Here is a 23,562-nt window from a genome sequence, read left to right on the forward strand (position 1 = left end):
TAGGGGATTGGCAGAGGTGGGGGTGGGGACGACTAGGTGACAGGGATGTAAGTGAACAGTCAGCCTCCTGGGTGGATTACTACTTCCTGATTTCCACAGAGAACTGGCTACTAGGAGAGAACGTTTTTCCGATGACACTGTGGTTGCCATGACAACGGGGACAAGCCATTCTTTCCTGGTTACAGATACATTTGCGAAGGATACTCAGACTGGAGAGGTGGAATCACTAGACAGACATGCAAAGCGCGTAGGTAGGTGCCTGCAGCCAGCCTGACTGAGTGGGAGCTGAGCCTGTGAGTGTGCCTCGGGAGCGTGCTTGCTCTTTCATGGGACAGGAGAGGTTCTCACTACTACTCTTTGAAGCGAAGCCCCAAGGACTGGCTGCTCAGCCAGCCCTGTCTCTTTGTCCTCAGGTGACACCTCTTTGGTGCCAGCTTCATCGTTTCAGGCCCTGAAAGCATAGATCACCAACCCACGTAAATGGATGCCTCGTCTCTGTTTGGCTATGATTGTCACATGGGCTCCTGACCGTGTTCGTGTGACAGCACCTTACCCGAGATAGTTGTGGCTTGTGTTGTCTGAGAGAGAGAGACAGAGAAAGAGAGAGAGAGAGAGAGAGAGAGAGAGAGAGAGAGAGAGAGAGTAGAGTAGGTAAACGGGGAGGGGGGTGAGGACTGCCATTTCCCTTGGAGGGATGAAGAGACTGGAGACCTGACAAGACATGCCTCCAAAAGAGGGCTGCCTCTAAACAGGTCACTAATCGAAACTGGGCAGACTGAGGTAAAACCAGTGTGGTATGAACGTCTGAGGAAGGGGCAGAGTTTGTTCCCTCGACAGCTATTAGTTTGTGTCAGGGCCTGAGTCTTTACTCCACTCACGGTTGGGTTAAGCATCAGCTAGCTGGGCCTTACAGGATGAGCAGCTGGGGTTTCTCTCTGACCCGCCAGCACATCATGTGGATCTCTCTGGGTATCTCTGCCCCTGTGAGCGAGCAATATTCGTTGTACCCTTCTTGCACCCTCTCATCAGACTGTCCCCCGTCTGTCTGTCTTACTGCCACAGGGAGGGAAGCCATCTGGAAGTTCCCATCTGGAGAACATATGAATAAACCTGGAACACGGGGATTGCGTGCAAGTTCTTGATAGAAGGCCTTCAGGCACGGGGCCAAGGCATGTGCTGAGATGGAGATTTCAGGATTCCATCTTGCACACTTCTCCATTCACCTCTGGGTAAGATAGTGCTGTTTTCATCGGAAAGGTAACTGTTGAAGGTAGTGCACTGGAGGAGATGCCTGAAACGATGGAGGCAGAAGGCAATACTGACAATATTTAAGCAGGCTGTAGAAAATGTAAGGACTTTTCTATGCCCTGGAGCAATAGGCGTGACAGATGGGATACACACACTGGGGAGAGTGCGGCCTGATATGAATGCAGACACTTTTCTTTATGACCGGGTTACAGATGCTGCATGGATGCCTTGGGCTTGTGGGCTTGAACACATACTTGGTATTCCCAGGGATGCTTTCTAACTCAGGAAGTGTGTGAGGCTGAGGACATCATGCTTGAGGCAAGCAGAGGCGCATGCAGGCCTGCCTGGGGTGGAAAGCTTGCATTCTGTAAGTGTAACTAGGGCATCTGTGGTTTCTAAGGGCAGCGAGTGAGGGGTGGGCTTTCTCGTGCCTGAAGCGTGGTGCCTGGATATGGGGCATAGTTGAGCTTAATGGTGCTCGTTCAGCCTTGCTGGAGGGCGTGTGAGAAGAAGGTCCAGCAGAAGGCAGCCGCAAGTCACCGAGGCACCTATGTTTTCCTCAGGAGACAGCTGTGACCCAGGACTCCAAGGGGGCTGGATCAGAGGATCACACAGATTCCTCAGAGGAAGGATTACTATGGGTGATCCCGAAATTGGGCCCCAGACCTCCACAGTACACATTTGGTATTGCATCACCGAGCAGGTGTGGCCTGGACAGACCTAGACTCCTTTATGTAGATAGCCACTTTGTGCACTGTGACATCCGATTTGAAGTCAGAAAGTCTTGAATGGGAATACGGCAGAAGGGGCACTGCACATTTGCACAGTGAATAGGGAGCTTTAATGTACCGATGGGTGTTTATGGATGCAGAGAGTGGGAAGGGGAGGATTGAGGTAATGATGAGAATATCATTTGCCTCCCATATTTCTGTACAGTTGGGAACTCCTATGGATAAGGACTGAAGTCGCTAAGGGAGAGCTCGGTGGGCCCTCACTCACAGAAGGGATGTGGGGTAACTTTTTGGGAGTCCCCAAGAAGAGCAGTTTGTCCTTAGGAAGCTGTGTCAGGAGCTCAGAGTCCACAGTGTTCTGCCTCACTGTGCCTGGTAATGACAGGAGCCACCAGCACCCTGGCACGAATGGTGAGCAGCTGTGGCACATGAGCCCTTCCTGGTTCTTCCGTGTTGTGGTCCTTCAAAGACCGTGGTCCTTCTCGGCAAGCACAGTGGGCCTCTTTTGAGGGTCAGACAGATGTGGGCTTTGCTCCCCGCATGCATGCATGACATGCACACTGCTGATAGGAAACCATGGCCCCAAGGCAAGAGCAGCCAGGAAAGGAGTAGACCACCGACACACACCCGGTCACAGTGAAGAGAAGAAAGGGATGAGATTCCACTGAGCAGCACAAGGGGAAGGAACTATGTGGAGAGGCAGAGCATGGAGGAACATGAACAGGAGAGCTACACTACAGATGACATTGGACACCACTTCCGATTCAAAGCATGCCCTCTGGACTTGTGGATGGACAAGTGATGAACCAGGCCAACAAGTAGCTGCTTTGATTTCCTGTCTATCTAAGACTTTGTGGATTAACATTAGGACACAGAGGTTGTGGGCAGGAGAGTTCTGTGGCCTGGGATCTGTTGGTAGCGCAGTGCCCATCACAGACAGATGTGGGTGTGTAAGGTCTGTGGACTTGAGGTTGCGGCAGGAGGATGGGCAATTCCAACAGAGACACTTAACCCTGCCGCTCTCCATCTGACACTCCTGGGTCTGCCAATTGGTAAGCATTTCTCCACGATGAGGTGCTTTCTTTCAGGGGCTCTCCTTTGGGCCATGTGGACACTTGATCCCACAGTGAGGTCCAGGATGGAGTTTGGAACAAGGAATCTGAACCAAAATATGTGGTCCTGGGGTGGGGGGTGGGTGGGGGCGGGGAGGCCGGAAGCTATGACAGTGACAGCAACCATCCTTACTTGCCATGTTGTGTGTATCACCATGAAGATTTCCCCACCCACTTGCTCCTCCTCAACCTGGTATCTATCTCACTGGTGTGGAAGGCAGCGGTGCACTAGGTGTCCATGGGCTTCCTGGAGGTGAGGCAGGGTGGGATTAGCTCCCTAGGAAAGAGAACAATGAGGCTCCCCCATTCCCCGACATAATCCCAGGGAGCCCCAAGGACCAGGCTGGGCAAGAAAATACACAGGCCATCTAAGTAAAGACACTCACCTCTCCAGGAGGAAGTTCACCACCCCAGCCTCAGGGTGGGCAACCGTGTGTTACACACCTGCTCTGGATCCTTCCATATCTTCTCCCCCACACACCCTCACCTCTGTAGAACAGACTTTGTGTACTCCCTTGCTTTCTCTCTCCTCACCTCATTGAGCTGTTGCTTCTGTGTCCACTAAAGGCGAATTCCCTCCTGATGCAGCTCTGCTTTCCTCTCCCCAGCCACAGGATACGCCCACGTCACCCTGAGCTAGGACGTCAATTCAAGCTTGTCTACCAGATTCTGGAAGGAGGATAGCACTACAGGCAGGTCACAGACGACCAGCAGTCACAGAGCCCACCACAACCAAGGGAGCAACCCTGTCCTGATCAGCACAGCTCCAGAGTCCCATCACCATGGACTCTGCAGAGTATGTGCTCTGTAGCTGGAAGGGCCAGATGTGGCCTGCACGGGTGTTATCCAGACCCAGGACCTCATCCCACAGTAAGAGGAGAGGGGCATCTTTCCTGGAGGTCCAGATTCTGCCTGTGGGAGAGAAGACGAGAGTGAGGAGCACAGAGGTGAGGCCCCTAACCAGGTCTGAAATTGTAACCATCGCCTCCTTGGCAGGAAAGGAGTCACAGGGTAATGGCTCGCCACGGCAGACCAGGGCATACAGAAGAGCCCTCAAGGTGGCACTGGATGTCCTGGGCGAGGGAACCTGCTTGCATCAAAGAGGAAGGGCAGGTGGCCAAAGAAGAACCAGCACAGCGACTCTGAAGGTTCCAGAAGAGCAGGCCAACTCCAGCTCACACCAGCGCCTGCACCTCCAAGAGCACAACCAGAAAGGCCAAGGGCTCTCCCACCGGAGTCCTGGGAAGCGGGGCCGCCTGGGACCTGTGTTGATGGGCTCACAGAATGAGCCTGCAGTGCAAGGGGGGAAAGCCCAGGCACACACTGCTGTTGGGCCCCCTCACTTTGAAATGCAAGGGAACTTGTTAAGAGGCACTAGATTGTGGCCAAGTTCCTACAAGCCACCAGCAGGAAATGCTGGTGATAATCCCAACAAGAGAAAGCTGAGCACATCCAAGCTCAGGTCTTTGAGCACCCCAGCCTCCAGGGAGGGTGCCCGGGCTAAAAACGAGCAGCAGGCTGCCTCCGGGCCACCGAGACATGCCTCTACCTCGCCCAAAGCTCTCCAGCAGCAAGTACGGTGTGGAGGCCTGGAGATCAGGGCTATTGGAGCCCAAAGGAAGACCACCCTCCCAGAGAACAAGCAGGACCCCGGCCCTAGAACCCCAAAGCCAGACTCAAAGGGGGCATCGGCAGCCTGCACGCCTCCAATCCCGAGGCTGCGAAGATCAGTCCGCATTGCTAGCAGGAAAAGGAAGGTCCATGTGCTGTGTGCACAGTGCATGCTGCCAGATCTGGAAATTCCAGTGCACTCAAAGGTGACTAGCACCAGGGGCAAGAGGAGAGTGGCTGGAGTTGAAGAAGTCTGCCAAGCCACCAACGTGGCTTCTGCCCAGGGGCCAAATACCATCGAACGAGGGATGCTGGTCTGGTTCAAATTCCAGGACCTTCCTTTCTGGCCAGCCGTGGTCAAGAGTGTCAACAAAAACGACAAGATGGCGAGGGTGCTGCTGATCGAGGGCAACATGCAGTTTGAGCACAAGGGTGTCCGAGTCCCTCTCCGAAAGCTGAAGCACCTGGACTGTGGGGAGAAATCAGTGCTCCTGAGGAGAGCCAGCAGAGTGTATGGTCAGGCCATCAACTGGTGCCTGTCAGTGATCAACCACTACAGAGAGGTCCTCGCCTGTGGCTCCTTCCTGGGCTCCTTTATGGATTACTACACCGCGCAAGCCAGTTACCCGCTAAGGAGAGCCATCCAAGAGGGGGACCTGCACATTGATTTCCCCAAGGTGAGCTATGCAGACTTGGAAGATTGGGAGGAGGAGACCGCCCTGGGTGGGAAGGGGCCCCGTAAGAAACTCCTGCCTGACCGCATGAGGGCCGCTTGGGACAGAGCCAACCAGAAGCTCGTAGACTTCATCGTGAAGAGAAAGGGGGCAGACCAGCACCTGCTGGACATCGTAAAGGGCAGGAAACCGTCCAGGTGGCTGGACAACCTTTGGAAGTCAAAGAGGGAAGTCTTCTGCATTGAGACCTACCTGGAGGACGAGGACCAGTTGCATCTCGTGGCCAGACATTTGCAAGAAATATCCAACGAAGCAGATGAGGCCCTGCTCTCCCTGGCAAGGGGAGACAAAGTCCGATTTACCATGGAGGTTCTTCTTCCAGAAGCTATCATCTGCTCCATCGCTGCCCTGGATGAGCTTAGCTACAAGGAGGCAGAAGAGAAGTACCTGCGTGGCCCACCTGTGCACCATCGTGAGAAAGAGCTCTTTGATAAGACCATCCTAAAGGCGGCCCGGAAGAGGTCAGCAGCCAGGATTTGGGCCGCCAAGGACCCCTCTGCACCCATTCCTTAGAAGGGAGCTTCCTTCTTTCAGCCATCACCCCTGCAGCTCCGCCTCCAAAAGAGGACCACCTGGGAGACTGCGGGGCTTGAAAGATCCTCACGGTATACGTGTTTCTCCCGCCCTCCTCCCCCCGCCCCTCAAAATAAATTATCACATCCGTGCTTGATGGTGCAGATGTCTCGATCTGCTTGACAATTCCTGTTAGTTTCAGGCCAGGTCTAGCCTTCTTCGGCCTGTGCCCAAGTGCAGAGAAGTCCCATAGGGGTGCCTCTCTGGAACATGGCCAGCCGTGGGTGGAGTATTAGCTAGCTACGCACAGCCTTACACTCGATGCACGGAGCCCACACACTCAGACAGCACACCACATCCCTGATGACACTGTGTCTTGTGTCTCTGACTGCCCCCATACTTCCTGTCCTCTCTAGGGTACTATGGGTGGGGCCAGGGTTCCACTGTTTTCTCCACTATCTCACGTTCTTTGCTCATTCACGATGTTGAAGGAGAGGAACAGATGTGTGCTTTGCAGCCAAAGAAGGGGTTGGAAATGTGTGACCCTGGAGATAGCAGATTTCAAAGAACTCTCTCTCTCTCTCTCTCTCTCTGTGTGTGTGTGTGTGTGTGTGTGTGTGTGTGTGTGTGTGTGTGTGCATATGTAAGAGAGACAACGTGTGTGCGTGCGCGTGCGTGCATGCTTGCACAAGTCATAAGTCAGAATCATAAGTCACAATCTCGTATCTTCTTCAGTTATTCCCTCTTTATTTTTTGAGACAGGACCCCTGGAGCTGTGGCTCACTGATTGTGCTAGAATGACTAGCCAGGCAGGACTTTTTATTCTTTTTTTGCCTCGCTCTGAGGTGCTGAGATTACAGATACCTCTCCATATACCTTTTTTTTTTTTTTAAAGTGTGTACTGGGTAATGAACTCAGGTTTTCACCAGTTGCAGGAAGCACTTCATAGTCTCAGCCATTGTCCACTCCCCAGAGACTTCATACTCTTAATGAGAATGATTTGCCAATCTCATGAGATGACTCCATGCAGCATACGTCAGTATACCAGCTTTTGTCACATTTCAGAGATCAGAGACTTCTGATGTTTGCAGGAAAGGGAGGGGACCTATCATTCCTTGGGTCACTGACACTTGGGGTATACTGATGAGAGGCAGCCCTGCCATACCTCCCAGAAGCTCCTCTTTTCCCTTTCTTGAATCACAGTCTATGACATACTTTGTTGACAGGGCACTGACTTGGTGCCTCAGCAGACTCTCAAGTACAACCTTGCATGCAACTGAGTCCACTCTCCCATTGTTCTTGTCTGAATCTCTGTGAAATGTCCTGCAGTCTGTGTCTGTGGATTCACAATACCCCTTCTCTTCCTGTTTTATTAGTCATTGATAATAATTATTGGCTTTCCTTCCTGCACACAGTGGGCTCCTACACATGGGGGGAAATACAAAACCACACATGGTGCACATGCTTGTATTTTCAGTAGTGGAACTTCAGAGATAAGAACACTGGTGCTTGCTGACCATCCAGTATAGCTGAATTTGCAAGCACTGAGTTTTGTTAAGAGACCATGCCCCCCAAAATCTAATGTGGAGAATAAATGAGGAAGACACGTGGTGTCAGTGTCTGGTTTTCTCATTCAAGTGCTTACAAAAAATGAACATGCACTCACTCCAAAAAATAAATAAATAAACAATGTGCACAAGATTTTAAAATGGAAACAATTTTTCTCCTCTGTGTTATGAACTGTCTCTCTGTTAAAGCGATCAACACAGTAAAACTCAATCCTTCTTACTTTTAAAAAGCAAGAAAATCACTGACGCCTCCCTTCTTCCTATTTTTTGCCTCCACCTAGAGGAGGAATTAATAATTGCAGCCTGTAATGGCTTTTCCAAGAGAAGATCAAGTCTAAGGCCATTGTGTTCTACATACCCAAGCACCATGCAGTGCAATACTAAGAGGCTGCATGTCAGACATATTCTTACCTGCATATTCAGCTTCTCCTATGACTGTAACTGCCACTGCCCCTGTACACTATGTTCTGCCAACCACAAAACCTTTTCTCCTCACCTACCATTCATGGGTCTGTGTGTCCCAGCAACACCATTTTCCCCGCCTACAGCATCCTCTTCCATAGGTAGAAGCCAATTCGTTCTTCATACCTTGCAAGTTAGCTAGGTTCTACTTTGACTACTCACTTTGAGCACCAGCCATGGAAGAGGAACACATGACTGTCCTCAATGCTACAGTAATCTCACCTTCATGCTGTCTCTTTTCACTTTACCTTCTACAACTACTTCTGCCAAGGTTTCTTAAGACCGTGAATTCTTCATAATGCCCCATCCAGTGTCCTGACTTGTCCCGCTCGATCGTCTCGCCAGCAAGAACGACACAGGACACTCGGATCCTTCTGCAGTAAAGCTTTAATGCATCTTGAGAGACAGATGATCAGCTTCCCATTAGGGAGACCCGGAGCCAAGAATCCCATCCCCTTATAAAGGCTCATAAGCTCCGAGCAGTGCGTGTACAGCTGGGATAGGTGGATGACTCATCACCCTATATGACGCCTCGGGAGAGGCAAGGCTAGGCAAGTGGAAAAACACTAGGCACATGCGCACCAACGTTGTTTACTTGATCCGGCAGCGAATGTCAGCGCCATCTTGTAATGGCGAATGTGAGTGCGGCTCCTCACATCTCCCCTTATATAATTATATAGAAACACAGAGGCTATAGGCCAGCCAAATGCAGAGTGGAGATAGAGGTCAACTCCCCAAAACTGGATGCAGACCTTGTCTTGAGCAGGACTCCAGACTCTGTGTCCAGAGCAGGCTCAGACCCGTCCTTATGTCTTTTTCTGGGGGAAGGGCATTATGACATATAACCTTCATGCAAGATGACATATCTCCCAGAAGAGTCACAAGAAAAGCCACAGGCCCTTTCTGTGCAGTGCTTAGCCTTGCAACTCTTTTGGCCTGCCGAACCTTGCTCACTCTATTCCGTGCAATGAGGTCAAGCCTCTGGAAGTGCAGGAGCTGAGCAGTCGGCGACCTATTGCCTCAACATGCTTAGCCAAATGCCGGGGGAGATTCCATTCTCTAGGGCAGCGAGTGCCTGTGCAACCACTACCTTATCTTTTTTGGGGGTTTGAGTCTACACACAGTTCCAAGCATAAACACCACACCACTGCAGAGAATTGTGCCAAAAAGTCCCACCCCCACCCATTCCTTAAAATAAGAAACTGCTGATGAAATCCAGGAAGAGCCTGGGAAGGTCTCATTGAACTCCCGACTAATTTGAGGGGAGAAGGTGGAGTTCCGACTTTTGAGGGTCCGAAGGGGCTCTTCGGGTGAGTCTTTCCAGGATCCACAGGGGATTCTCTTCGTTCTGTGGAAAAACACATATAGCTCCCCTGGATCTTATGAGAATAGGATCCGGGCCTCTCCAAAGACCAGTCAAGATATCTTTCCATTTTACCATTTCCTTTGGCCTTTCAGGTTCTGAGGTGTGGCGCTCGGCCACAGTATGGCCCTGAGCATCAATGTTTAGAAAATTAAGGGTAAAAAGTGCCATGGATATTGCAACTCTTGGCACTGAAGGTAAGGATGCTCCCATTCCCTCCTTTTGTTTGATTAAATAAGACTTAAGCGTGCGATGGGCACGTTCCACAATGCCTTGTCCTTGAGGGTTATAAGGTAGGCCAGTCAGATGGGTAACCTCCATCTGTCTGCAGAATTGCCGGAACTTTTGAGAGGTATAAGCCGGCCCGTTATCTGTTTTTAAGAAGCACACAGGTGGCTAGGTAAAGTCCTGGAATTCGATCTGCCGGACCACGCAGGCCTTGAACTCATAAAGATCCATCTGCCTCTTACTCCCGAGTGCTGGGATTAAAGGCATGTGCCACCAACGCCCTAAACTTAAAGGCCTGTGCCATCAACACCCTGAGCTTAAAGGTGTGTGCTACCAACATCCTAAACTTAACTTTTAAAAACATAAACTGTAACATCTTATAATAGATTAGCATCTTTTATAAAACAAGAACTTTACATTGTCAGGCTTTGCTTAAAAATTCTAAATTGAAGCTCTTTAAGTACAAACATTAATAAAATCAAACATTTGAAAACTGGTTTTAAAAAGAAATTTAAATTCCCTTAAGGTCTTTCTGCAATATATAGAAGCATTAACATTTTAAATCTTAACTGAAAAACTTGTTTCTAAGATGGTACCTCTAATTTCCATGCGGTCACCTTTAGTCAAGATGGCGGTTTAAGTATTCTTTTTTTAACTTCAGCAAAATGGCAACCAGTCAGTCATGTGACCAGGTTGCATGTGGCTGGCTACCAGGAAACAGAACATTTTAAAACAAGTATACATAAATTACTTGAGAAATAAACAGGACTTTTTAAAAACAGAATTAGCTTAATATGGTTAAAACTTTAACTTATATTACCAATTTTAAAATTTACTGTTTGTAGACTGAGAAACCATAACAGTTTATAGTTTACATTTTTCTCTGACTTGTAACAACCTTTTCTCTGACCTTTAACAACTTTAGGATATGAGGCTTTCCCCAGGCACCCCAGGCCTCCAAGCAGTGTTGGATAACATGCGTAGCCTTTTCCCCTGTCAAAGACTGGGAAAGCCATCTGCAGTTTCCTCCACTCCTCTAATGGTAAAAAGGAGTCGGTACCAAATTTTTGTAATGGGGGTGCTGATGGAAGTACACCCGCTGGATTAACAGGCGGTGGCCTCATATTTGCTTTCACTTTTGGCAGCTGATATCTATCGGGGTGGTATCTGTCCTCTTCATATCGTGCTACCTCCTCCTCTAGCTCTGATTCCTTGCTAGAGTCTAAAATCTCAGAGTCTGAGCTGCTCAGCTCCAAGGCCTCTAGTTCCACCGTAGGGTAGAGACTAGGTTTTGAGTCTTTATTTCTCTTAAATTTACCGGGGTGTGACTGGTCATCCCCTTTCTTCTCTCCCCCCTTTTTTGTATCCTAGGGAGGGCCCTTTTTCTTAGACATGTCCTTCCTTTTTTGAGCTCCCAATCTCTCATCTCGTTCGGTTTCTGACATACTATCCTGTACCTCTTCAAGCGTTTCTTGACTCTCTGCTACCAAGGGACAGCAAGCCTCATCCTCTAGACAGTTTTTAATTAATTTCCATATGGCCTTAGTACCTAAACGAAGATCCCCTTCCATGTGCTTTTTATCTAGATCTCTACCCAATTTGTTCCAGGAGGCCACGGTAAGGGACCCGGAACAGGCATACCATGGCGCCACTCTATCCACCTCTTTCACAAAATTTTGGAGTGTGTGGGGAGCAATTTTTAGGTCTCTCTGTTTTAGAACCATTTGCAAGGCTGTGACTATAGATTGTGAAGAGCCCATTATGCTGGCGGCTACCTGGGGTAAGCTTGGTCGTGAACTGAAACACCAGCCACGATGAGCACAATATAAGACCAATATGAACAAAAGAAGAATAATCAAGACTAGAGTTAAGTCTTCTACTGACCCATCCCATGGTGGTGACAAATTAAGGCCAAAGTCAAAGAAAGGGGTATCAGGACTAAGCATACCTCTCCGAACTTACCACCCTGCAGTTCTGAATCCGCCCCGTCCTCCGAGGGGTCTCCCGCGGTGCTGGCGATGTCAGTAAGTTCCTGGGTTTCGGCACCAGATGTCCCGCGCGATCGTCTCGCCAGCAAGAACGACACAGGACACTCGGATCCTTCTGCAGTAAAGCTTTAATGCATCTTGAGAGACAGATGATCAGCTTCCTATTAGGGAGACCCCGAGCCAAGAATCCCGTCCCCTTATAAAGGCTCATAAGCTCCGAGCAGTGCGTGTACAGCTGGGATAGGTGGATGACTCATCACCCTATATGACGCCACGGGAGAGGCAAGGCTAGGCAAGTGGAAAAACACTGGGCACATGCGCACCAACATTGTTTACTTGATCCGGCATCGGATGTCAGCACCATCTTGTAATGGCGAATGTGAGTGCGGCTCCTCACACTGACTCTCCACACTTTCTTTTTCTCAATTCCTGAAGATTCTTCTAGATCTCAACCTGGGGGCTCCAGTCCTTATTGTGTGTCAACAGTTTCCTCTGCTGCTGGCAGATGTGAAGAAATAGCATTCATATCGGTTCTGGTACCCACCTTCTTCCAGTACGACCTCATATAATTAAATAAGTGTCCAGAAACCCTGTCCCTCTATAAGGTCACATCCTGAGGTAATGAGAGCCATAGACTTTCACTTGTGAGTGTGGATTATTGGGAAATTGAATCCACAGCACCTAGGAATCCAGGACCATGGAGTCTCCATCAGATGATGGGTGCAGAAGTCTGTGCACTTGGGTAAGACCTTTTGCCTGCAAGGTTTTGCCTTGTTCATGAATGTTGGCTGACTCCAGAAGTATCACCCAATTCCACAAACCAAAAGAGAGAGCCAAGCAGACCATGTGGGCTGGTGAGCTGATCTAGAAGGAACAAGGTCCCTTGGGTTTCGTGTCCACGATTGCAGGCTGGGCACTCAGGCTGTCATGTCCATTTGTGATGCTGTACAAAAGATACCTGAGGCAGATTAAGTTACAAGAAAAGCATAAATTTACATCTCACATTTTCCAGATCTGCAACTTCTTTCACATAGTGTCTCGGTCACATTTTCACTTATTACCAAAAAAGTATGCTAAGGATCTTGCTCTTGGACCACCCTTTCTCTTTTTCTTTTTTATTATTAATTTATTTTTTACATTCCAATCACAGTTCCCCCTCCCTCATTTCCTCCCACTCCATCCACTCCCCCTCCTCCCATCTGCTCCTTGGAGAGTGTAAGGCCTCCCTTAGGAAGTATGCTAAGTCTATCCCATCATCTCATTGAGGCGGGACCTAGGCACTTCACCCCCACACCCCTGTGTCTAGGATGGACACAGTATCTCTCCACATAGAATGGGCTCCACTAAATTAGTTTGTGCATAAGTGTTAGATCTTGGACCCACTGTCAGTGACCTCATATATTGTCCCAGTCACACCATTGTCACCTATATTAAGGGAGTCTAGGTCGGTCTTATGCAGGTTCCCCATTTGTCACACAGGAGTCAGTGATTTCTTACTTGCTTGGGTCAGCTGATTCTGTGGGTTTCCCCATCATGGTCTTGACTCCTTTGTTATATTATTGCTCCTTCCTCACTTCAATTTTACTCCAGGAGCTTGGCCCATTGGTCAGTTTTGGATTCCTGCATCTGCATCCATCTTGTTTCTCTTTTTTCTATACACACTTGAACTCCCAATAGTTTCTTGGTCCCACCAAATCTACCACCAGTCCCTTGTTCTCTGTTCTGGGACCACTATGATCACTCCTTACATCATGTGTGGCCAGATTCCAACAAAACTATGTGACTAGTTCTTTAGATAGATTACTACTCATGTGAAGTCCCTCACTTCTTGGAACTAACCATCATGTCTTACTGTCTTCTTCTGGTTCTTTTATCCCTTTATGGTCTTCTCTCTGCTAACTTTCCACACTTTTCTTCTCTTCATCTTGGCTGATAATTCCAATGTATGCCACTATCTTCCACCTCCAGAAAGTAGTAGTCTCTTTTGACTCCCGTTTCCCACTCAACACTCACTGTGTCTTTTATGATTGCAAATGTTTCTTGGAAGATATTTTTAATCCCATTGTATTAAAATTTCCATATATACCCACCACTTTGTTGGTCCTTCCCCTAATCATCAATGAACCTTCTCTCATTAAATTCAATATTATTTCACAGGTATCAGCCCTCAAAGTCTTCACCTAATAGTCAATGCAACCAATCATTCTTGTTTTTCTCAAAGTATCTTCACCTGCATTCCGTAACAATCTCTCTACTTGATTTTCTGTCTCCTTCAAACTGCCTCTTTTCATGTCCTTAACCTTGAAACCTGAACTAATCTTCCTTCTGTTCCCAACTGCATTCAGATACAGTGGTGCAGTACCTGGAGCGTAAACATTTCCTAGGAACTTTATGGGAATGCAAAATCTTGACTTATTGAAAAACAATCTCTGGGCGTAGAGCCCAGCAGTCTATAGTTTCATAATCCCTTTTGTCTTTCTGATGGACTCTCAAGTTTGAGAACTGCTGTGCTAGACTATCTCAGTCAGTATTTTGGCTTTAGATAAAATATTTTGGAATTGCACTTGGTTGCCAGCAACAGCAAATTCAAGAATAAAGCTTCTTTATCTACTCCACATAAAGGTCCCCCCAACTCTTCTATGCCTCATCATAACATTCAATTTTGTTATTGTGAGGGCATTTAATACCACTGAAGTTGGAGTTGTTATAAATTTTCTTGTTTATTTATGATCTATTCTGCATCAGAGCAAAGGCATTTATACCTTCATCTGCATGGTGGAGACCTAGAAGGAACATAGTCAATTAATGCTGTCTGATAGAATTCTGAGTTAATTGTGTGCACAATACTTACATCTCCATTGTCTTTTAAAAGTTCCAACTCTCTCTTGGCCAAGGATAGATGAATGAAAGGGGGGTGTCTCTTCCTTATAGCAATTTCAGCTGTTTTAGCATTCATCTCATTCAGTAGCTCTACATGCCAGGCACATTGCTATATTAATCATCAAATGGTTTTAGCTTATCTCTTGCCTGATGCCACTACACTGCCTCTCTTCACCCTGCTCTCACTGTTTCTCTAAATCACAATCCTAAATGATGCCCTCCAGAGGCCCCACTTACTGGAAACTATATGGAATAACATAGAATTTTCAGGTGAGTTTGACCAGGCTCAAGGGAATCTTCACACTAGATCTAACATCAAGGAAGTTGTTCCACATCTGCCTCAAAGTGACCAGTCTTCACATTTTAGCAGCACTCAGCTAGTAAGCTAGGGGAAAAGTATAATCATGATAACTTCAAGTTATGATATCTGGGAGCCTTGTTCAGTGGTGCTGCCAGAACCATGTTTTATACTCATGCTAAATGATGCCAATGATTCTTATTCTTTATAAATACCAACAGCTATCCTACAAGTTGAGAGGACTATATTCTATTGTAGATGCATCGAACTAGCTACTTTGATCTGCTGTTTGCCTCTTTGCATCTCCACTTCTTTGTCTATGAATCAGGAAGTACTGGTTATACATCTCATATATTTGGAATAAAGTCAAAGGGTCAATGTAAGTTAAACAAGATACGGTATGTAGATAACCCACAAGAGCACAGAAAAAAACAACCTTGTTGACCCACCCCGCGGGTCAGTCATTCAGGGTTCTGAAGGGGGGCTGCCTGAAAGAGTCATGGGCGAGAGAAGGGAAGGAGACCATCGCGCAAAAGAGGGGACCAGAGTCCATCTATGCAATTGTCAAGGTCTCAATTTATTGGGGCTCAGAGTGGGCTTATATAGCCCTGCATCAAGGAAATTAGGCAAGTGGTGGGGATAGCAGGAAGGAACGTCTGGTATTTGCTGGGGCTGGGACATTCTTGCAGTATCTTCGAAACAGCAGGCAGAAAGGCCCATGCCTTTTCTCCGAACGCAGTCGTTAGCAGTACGGCTTAGCCAAACTTATCTAATTATGGGTCACATGAGGCTCACAGGGTTGTCTTTAAGCCACAAACTTTAAGGGTCATAAAAAGCTTACAAAAAGTGGGCTTTAAACCCCATAGATTAGGGCCCATGGCCCTTAACACCTTGTAGCTTGGGGAGGATAAAGGAAATGAACGAATGGTTCCTGGTTTCAGCATCTTTCTCCAGAGGCTTCCCACTAGACAGAAGGCAGAAGTGTGACACAAAGTGGAGACAATGTAATGTACTAGAACTTGAAAACCCCAGTAAGGCTTCTAGATTTAAAAATGGAACCTGAGCCTCCTTGGAAAGTTGAATTCAGTTTAGTGTGGATTAGAGCAGGTTGGTGACCTTCAGGCTGGAGACAGTGAGGGTGTGCTCTGAGTAGGGCAGCCTGTTATCCTTCACTTAACCAGAGACAAGAATGGTATTCTGACATAATAACACAAATGATACAGAAGATAAGCTAGTGAGTACAGCAGTTTCCAGTCAAGTGGTAGTACCAAAACTAAGCCCACACCACTGAGAATCAGGGCCTGACTTGAAAGGGGAAAATATGTTCATCATTTTACAGGGATGACTTGAGGCAGCAGAATTGATGCAGGGGCCAAAACAAAGCAAATTTGGAAGCCTAAAGAATCAGTCCTTAGATGCCATGAATCTGTTTTCTATTGAAAGTAGATTAGAAAATCTGATTTCTATGTGCTAATCTTCAGTAGCAAGCCTGGGAACAGTCAAGGGGAAGAACCCAGAAATCATGAGGAATAGAACATAGCCCTGGAGATATCAGAGCCTCAGACACAGAGAAGTAGCAGCATTCCACATTCCAAATAACCTTGGGGCTTGTCAACACCCAGTAGGTGGAGGCTTGGAAGAACTTAGCTCAATGGATTCTCAATTTTTTCTTTCATAAGGAATGAGAAATATTTCACTGAAGAAAATACAAACATTAGAATAAAGATACAGAGAGATGAGAATAGTGACAGAGAAATAAGAACATCGCCACGAAAGAAAAAGGACAACCACTAGGGGAACACAAAGCAAGCTATCAGTATGGCAGAGTTCTCAAAGTCAACAGAAGAGGGCGCTCCACATATGTAAACAGAGACAATCAACCTGTGCTGTGCTGCTCTTCCCCGAGAGCAGGAAAATAATTTCATTTCATATGAAAATGAACTAACACAAGATGATGAAAAGCAAATCTCATACAAAGTACTAACACAGAAAAGGAATAAGAGCAGAATAACACCCCCTAGACTCCTCATTTTCACCTAGTAAAGTCATTAACAGAATAATCCAAATTTTGTGTGGTTATGGAACACATAATCTCAGATACACTGGAGGCTCAGTCAAGAGAATCACACAATTTGGGCTGATGGAAGAGATCATCAAGGGCTTCAAGCAGAAGGGATTCATTATGACGGCTCTGAAGTTCCTTTGGGCTTCTGATAAGCACCTGAAGCAACACTACATTGACCTGAAAGATTGTCCTTTCTTTCTGGGACATGTATTTTGAGTCTGTGGTGGCCATGGGAGGGGCTCAATGTGGTAAAGACAGGCTGAGAGAGACCAATCCAGCTGATTCTAAGCATGGTACCATTCGAGGGAATTTCTACATGCAAGTTGGCAATAATTGAATGAAAAGTACAGGGAAAGAGATCAGTGTATGTTTTAAGCTTGAAGAACTGATTGACTACAAGTCTTGTGCCCATGACAGGAACTATAAGTAGGGGTGGATAAACCAGGTCCTTTCCTCCATTACTGATGTAACTCTGGACAGAGCTCTTCACTACACTGGCCAGATGGAACATCTTTTCTAAAAACATATTCACCAATGAAGCCTTTGGAAATGTTTTTAAAAATCACCTCTGAAGCATTAATCATCTTAGAAAGTAAAGGGGTGTTGACAGTAATTGTACACTAATATGTTAGTTACTTTGTTTTGAGCCAAAAGAAAAAAGAAACACCATGAAAACAGACGCTAAGGAAGAAATTGTAATTAGTGGGCTGCAAAAAAGGTGGAGGAAGAAAACATATAAGAACAGGGAATGGTAAGGACAAAGGAAGGAACAGTGAAGCAGTTTTGGCTGAAATCAGACAGAAAAGGAAAAAGATATAAAACAAAATACATGTCATGCTTAGCTTTCAAGAGACTGAGCTACTGAGATCCTAACCTGGATAGTATGTGTTCTTTGAGAGAAGAAAAAGAAGGGACAGAGTAGACACACAGAGATGGGGCAGAGAGAATAACAATTCTTAAAGAAAGTACAAGTAAAATTTTCTAGGGAAATAACTGGGATGGTAAGAAAGGGCTATGTAAGGGGCCATGGGCCCAAAACTATGCGGCTTAAAGCCCACCTTTGTAAGACTTTTAATGACCTTTAAGTTTGCAGCTTAAAGCCAGCTCTGTGAGCCTCCTGTAACCTGTAATTAGATACGGTTTGGCCAAGCGGAACTGCTAACTGCTTCTGTTCCAAGAAAGGGTCTGGAGCTTTTCTGTTGGCTGTTCCAAGGAAGACCACTAGATGTTCCAGCTGACAAGAAGAATGTTCCAGTCACAGCAAATACCTGATGTTCCTTCTATTATTCCCCCCAATGCTATTGTTGCAGGGCAATTTAAGCCCACTCTAAGCTCCAATAAATCGAGACCTTGACGCGACTCAGACTGACTCTGTCTTTCATTATGCGCTTGGTTTCCCTCCTCTCTCACCCCCATTGACCCCTTTTAGGTGATTCCCCCTCGAGACCCACAAATAACCTGGCCTGCTGGACGGGTCTAGTGGCGCCAAACGTGGGGCTTGAGGTATGGTGGTCGCCGGACAGCACCAAGAGAAGAAGAGACTAGTCGACCCAAAGTGGAGACGCCCTGCATCGATCGTGCACCGGTCCGTCTCGAGGTAAGTACTGCTGTCCCATTATAGTCATGGGCAAGACAGCCTCTAAGGAGGCCCTCTTTATCAGAGAAGTAAAGAGTAGTTTAAGGGAGAGAGGAATAAGAGTTAAAAAGAAAGATAAAAAGGAGTAAGAATTAAAAAGGAGAAGATAAAAAGAAATAAGAGTTAAAAAGAAAGATTTAGTTCATTTTTTGTTTTATTAATAAAGCTTGTCTATGTTTGATTTTAATGGGACCAGACATAGCTCCCCAGACCTGGGAAAAGGTTGGGAGAGATTTAGGTAAGATGTATGAGTTAACCCCCCCCAAAAAATGTTCCTGAAGTTATTCTTAATTATTGGGCTCTTCTCAGGGACGTCATTCAGAGCTCTGAACTCGTTGGTGAGAGGTCTCGCCTCTTGCTGACTGTTAAAGACTTCCTTCAGAAGTCGTGACCATTGTCATGTACAGAAGCCAATGACTAACCTTCTTCCATTCCCTCAGCCTGTGCTCTCACCCTTCCAGGGCTCTGCATACTTGCAAGCCACGGAGGACTCACTGGTCTGCTCGTTACTGGCAGCATTTCTTAGAGGCGGTCAAGCTTGGGGGCTGCAACTTACAGCCTTGGGAGGTGCCACCATGGTTGATGGCAAATTAATGTATATAAATGCTATTGATACAGCCAGACAGAAACTGTTTTTGAGACTTACAGAAAAGGCAACATATTTAAGCTTAGAATTGTTCAAATTTTGGATGCTCATATTTCAATGATTGACTATAAGCTACTATGTTAAAAATTTCAATTAGGGATTTTTCTTTTCTACAAGCTGATCATAACCTAGGCAAAAGGAGAAATGTGAGACGTATGCAAGTTATGAATGAACGGTGTGGCCACACCTGGATGCGTGATGTGATTGTGAATTTATGAATGCAGATGAATGGAAATGCCTAAATTGCCTTGGATATGATTAGAGATATTTACATTGCCTCGGATATTGTTTAAAAATTATCAAAATCACTTTAATAGAGTCAAAAAGAGCATCCAGTTAATGAGTCAATGTCTTAACAGGGAAAATTATGATTTGAGCCCTAGGAGATAGTCAATTAAAAGGTTAGCAAAAGTTTATAGCATTAGCTTGGAGATATGAGGAATCTATGATACTATAAAATTTGGCAGATGAGAGGATATAGGTCTTACTAAAATTTTATGGTTAAAAAAGGACATCTAGAAAATAAGGGTTGATGCATGATTTTGAGAAGGATTTATGAGAAGCCTCAAAAAAGAGCCAACCTGTTAGATTCACAGCTTGGCAGGTCAGCTAACATGCAAGTGAGGTCTTATCAGCTTGTCAGCCTCAAAGATTAGATTACAAAAGGCTACTCAAAAACTCTAAATAAATCTAGAGAACTGTTAAAGACATATGTTATAGTCTAAAGAAATTAGGGCTCAATAGATAACAATTCGAAAAGATAGTTTAAAATCTTTTAAATGAGTTTTTTAGAAATTGTTATAAAATATTCATTGGTTAAGTATTTTTTGGGGGACATCTAATGATGATTTAAATCCTTTAAGTAAAATTCTATAAGGAGATAATGATCGAGATATACCTAAACAACTAACTAGAAAGGTAGACAAGTTCATATCTCTCACTCCCTGATGGGGACGCTGGAGAGACAACAATTCCATGATTGCTCTATGCTGCCCTAAAAGAGGAGTGGTGTTTCTATGTTAACCATTCTGGAGTTATTAGGGATTCCATGGCCAAGCTCAGAGAAAGACTCAACCATCGGTGAAAGGAACGGGAGTTCCAACAAGGCTGGTTTAAAGGAATCTCCACCCTCTTAGGACCCCTAGTTATTCTTTTACTGCTGCTTACTTTTGGGCTATACATTCTTAATCACCTACTCCGATTTATTAAAGAATGCTTATCCATAACCCAAGTCCTAGTTCTTAATCAGCAATATCAGGCTCTCAGGCAATAGGCAGGACCATGGGTTTTAGGATTAAAACCTCACAAAAAAGATGGGGGAATGAAATATTTTAGTTTGCTGAGAGAAAAAGTTTTAAAAGATTTTAGTTCACAGAGAGAAAAAGTTTCCCACAGGCCTTGGCCCATTACAAGGGGGTTGGCCCCAACCCCGGGCACGTCCTATGGTTTAGACGGGGGCAATCGCCAAAACAATCCTCTTTGGGTCACACCTGGCAGGCCAACAGACAATCAAGGACTTCCCAGGGTACATTCTATGGTTTTTCCTTTGTAGAAAAGCAAGTCACACCTGGGTGACCACTCTAACATGTGATCATACTTTGTAATCAATCACTTTATGCCCCTACCTGTATGCTGATCTGTGGTTTTTTCCTATATAAGGAGCCTGTAACCCTTGCTGGGGTGTGCAGCTTCCCCGATATTGCTGACACCCGAATGCGCATTCGTTCAATGTTTTAGAAAGTATTTAAAGAAAACCAAGTATGATACATGTCTCCTACTCTAAGCAACAGTTTAATTGATGGTTTCAGAACAATGATTTATGGGTGATTGTCTTTGCTCAGTTTTCAGGAAGAATTAATAATCAGTTTCTAGCTCATGAACTGTTACAATTTGCACTAATGAATATTTTGTATTTCCAAAATTATAAAAAGCAGTCCTATAAAAATATGCTATGTTAATTTTTACCAATGGTCCTATTGGGAGAGTCACTTATATAGGTTATTAATAGAAAGAATTAGATAGAGCAGACAGCTCTGGCTTCAGCTCAAATAATAAAACTGAAAGCTGTTATAATGGTCTTTTAAATCCTGGTAAATAATTCATTTAATTTATATACTGACAGTCACTATGTCTTCAAGGATCTTATGGTAATAGAGACAATTCCATACATAGGATCCAATATTAGATTAATTTGAGCAAATTCAAAATGTTATTCACCTAAGAGAATTATCATGTTTATGGCTCACAATGGGAACCTATTAAATAGGCCTTTCACTGATTACTAGCCAAATGGAATGAATTAACTGATTAACAAAATCAGTTGATTTGCCTCAAATAGAAAAAGCTCGACAGGCTTGTAACTTTCTTCTGAAAGGCCCGCTGCCTCTCTGTCTTCCCCCCGCCTATGCTGATGCTGGATGTTCTCTCTGGAGCAGCCGGGAGGGGCTGGAGAGTGCAGCGCGGGCGAGCTGCCGCAGAGCCGCCCTGCCCCCGCCGGCCTCCACTTCCCCCGGCTGCCGTTTTCCCTCCCAAGCCGGTTCACCCAGGCGGGGCTGCCCTGGCACCGCGCCGGGGCTGGGGCCGAGCACCCCTCGCCCCCACGCCCCCCCCCGTTGAGAAACACTCCGTCCCAAGGTCTCCGCCCCCAAGGTCAGCCACCTGGGCGCGGAGGGAGGAATCAAGTCTGTTGTACCAGACACCAGACCTTGAGAATATGCTGATCTGGAATGGCTCTGTGCCTCATTTGAACCATCAAATAGAATCCCTGCTCCTAGCTTGCGCCTTTTTCCCTATATAAGGACCCCTTTCCCTTGGCTCGGCGCGCTTGGCCTCAGAAAAGCTAAGTCGCCCCGGGTACCCGCGTCTCCAATAAAGCCTCTTGTTTTTTACATCCAGTTCGTGGCCTCGCTGATTCCTGGGTGTGTGGGTCTCCCTCTACGAAAGTGCCTCTTCGGGGTCTTTCATTTGGGGGCTCGTCCGGGATCGAGACCCGCCCAGGGACCACCGACCCACGTCTGGGAGGTAAGTGTTGTGCGGATCCGCTGTTTTGTCTTGTCTGGTCTGAGTCTGTCTTGTGAATTGCGCTTGCGTTTGTAGTATACAGCTGTGTACATTTGTAGGCGGATCCGAGGAGGGACTGACGGGTTCGAACTCCCGACCGCGGCTCCAGGAGACGTCCTGGTAGCGTTTGAAGCCCTCTGTGTGAGGGATTTGTATTTTGAACTTGGGAAGCCCTCAGTGTGAGGGATTTGTACTTTGAACTTAGATCTATGACTGGACATTTTCCCAGTCTCTTTGGAGAAGGCCCTCGACTTGAGGGATGTGCAATCTTTACTGGGGACGAAGAAGGAGGGCCCCCTTCTTCGACCCGCCCCAATTCTTTCGACTCTCTGTTGAAACTGCGCTGCGAAAACCTGTTCTGTGTTCTGTGTTGTTTGGCCTTTGTTTTATAATTGATGTGCATAAACGCAAATGAATTACTCTTTGTTCCTCAGCTCGAGCGTATAAACTTATCTGGCCTGATCCGGACATCTAAACGGCCTCAAAGTTATTAAGAACTGTAAAAAGGACTTTAATAAAATTTTGATGTTAACTGAGAAATGAAAAAAAAATGTAGGAGACTTAAATAATAAAGAGGGAAAGAAAAAAAAAAGGAAACTTGTCTAAGAATGTCTAAGAGAGTCAGAGAAATGAACTAAAAGGTTATAGAAAATTAAAGCAAGCAAGTCATAGCAGAGAAGATTGTTACAGAAAGTTATGGAGGGTCAAAGCAAGTTGTAAAAGGTCAGAGGAAAGTTGTTAAAAGTCAGAAAAAAGGTTATTATAAGTCAGAGAAAAATGTAAACTGTGCTATGGTTTCTCATGTCTAAAATTTTAACGATATTAAGCTAATTCTGTTTTATATATACTTGTTTTAAAATGTTCTTTTGACTTGATTGGTCGCCATTTTGCTAAAATTAAAAAAAGGAATACTTAAACCGCCATCTTGACTAAAGATGACCGCATGGAAATTAGAGGTACCATCTTAGAAACAAGTTTTTCAATTAAGATTTACAATGTTAATGCTTCTATATATTACAGAAAGACCTTAAGGGAATTTAAATTTCTTTTTAAAACCAGTTTTTTTTATGTTTGTTTTTATTAATGTTTGTACTTAAAGAGCTTCAATTTAAAATTATTTTTGAGCAAAGCCTGACAATGTAAAGTTTTTGTTTTATGAAAGATGCTGATCTATTATAAGGTATTACAGTTTATATTTTAGAAATAAATTTAGGATGTTGATAACACACACCTTTAAGCTCAGGATGTTGGTAGCACACGCCTTAAGTTTAGAACATTGGGGATACACGCCTTTAATCCCACCACTCGGGAGTAAGAGGCAGATGGATCTTTATGAGTTCAAGGCCTGTCTGGTCCGGCAGATCGAATTCCAGGACAGGCTCCAAAGTCACAGAAAAACCCTGCCTAAGAAAGAAGTTA

At 45.8% G+C, this 23,562-nt stretch overlaps 1 protein-coding gene across 1 annotated transcript; it reads left to right on the forward strand.

The window, feature by feature from the left end:
* Positions 1-3,873: 3,873 nt before the first annotated feature.
* LOC113837622 (PWWP domain-containing DNA repair factor 3B-like) lies at positions 3,874-6,030 on the forward strand. Its single transcript, XM_027432471.2, has one exon. It carries the CDS (start codon positions 3,874-3,876, stop codon positions 5,947-5,949), a length of 2,076 nt encoding a protein of 691 aa, XP_027288272.1. The 3' UTR covers positions 5,950-6,030.
* Positions 6,031-23,562: the final 17,532 nt, after the last annotated feature.

The sequence above is a fragment of the Cricetulus griseus genome, chromosome X, assembly GCF_003668045.3.
Source record: "Cricetulus griseus strain 17A/GY chromosome X, alternate assembly CriGri-PICRH-1.0, whole genome shotgun sequence".
NCBI lineage: Eukaryota > Metazoa > Chordata > Mammalia > Rodentia > Cricetidae > Cricetulus > Cricetulus griseus.

Excerpts from the sequence above, each read along its gene's own strand:
- LOC113837622 (XM_027432471.2), top strand. The coding sequence starts at position 3,874 with ATGGACTCTGCAGAGTATGTGCTCTGTAGCTGGAAGGGCCAGATGTGG.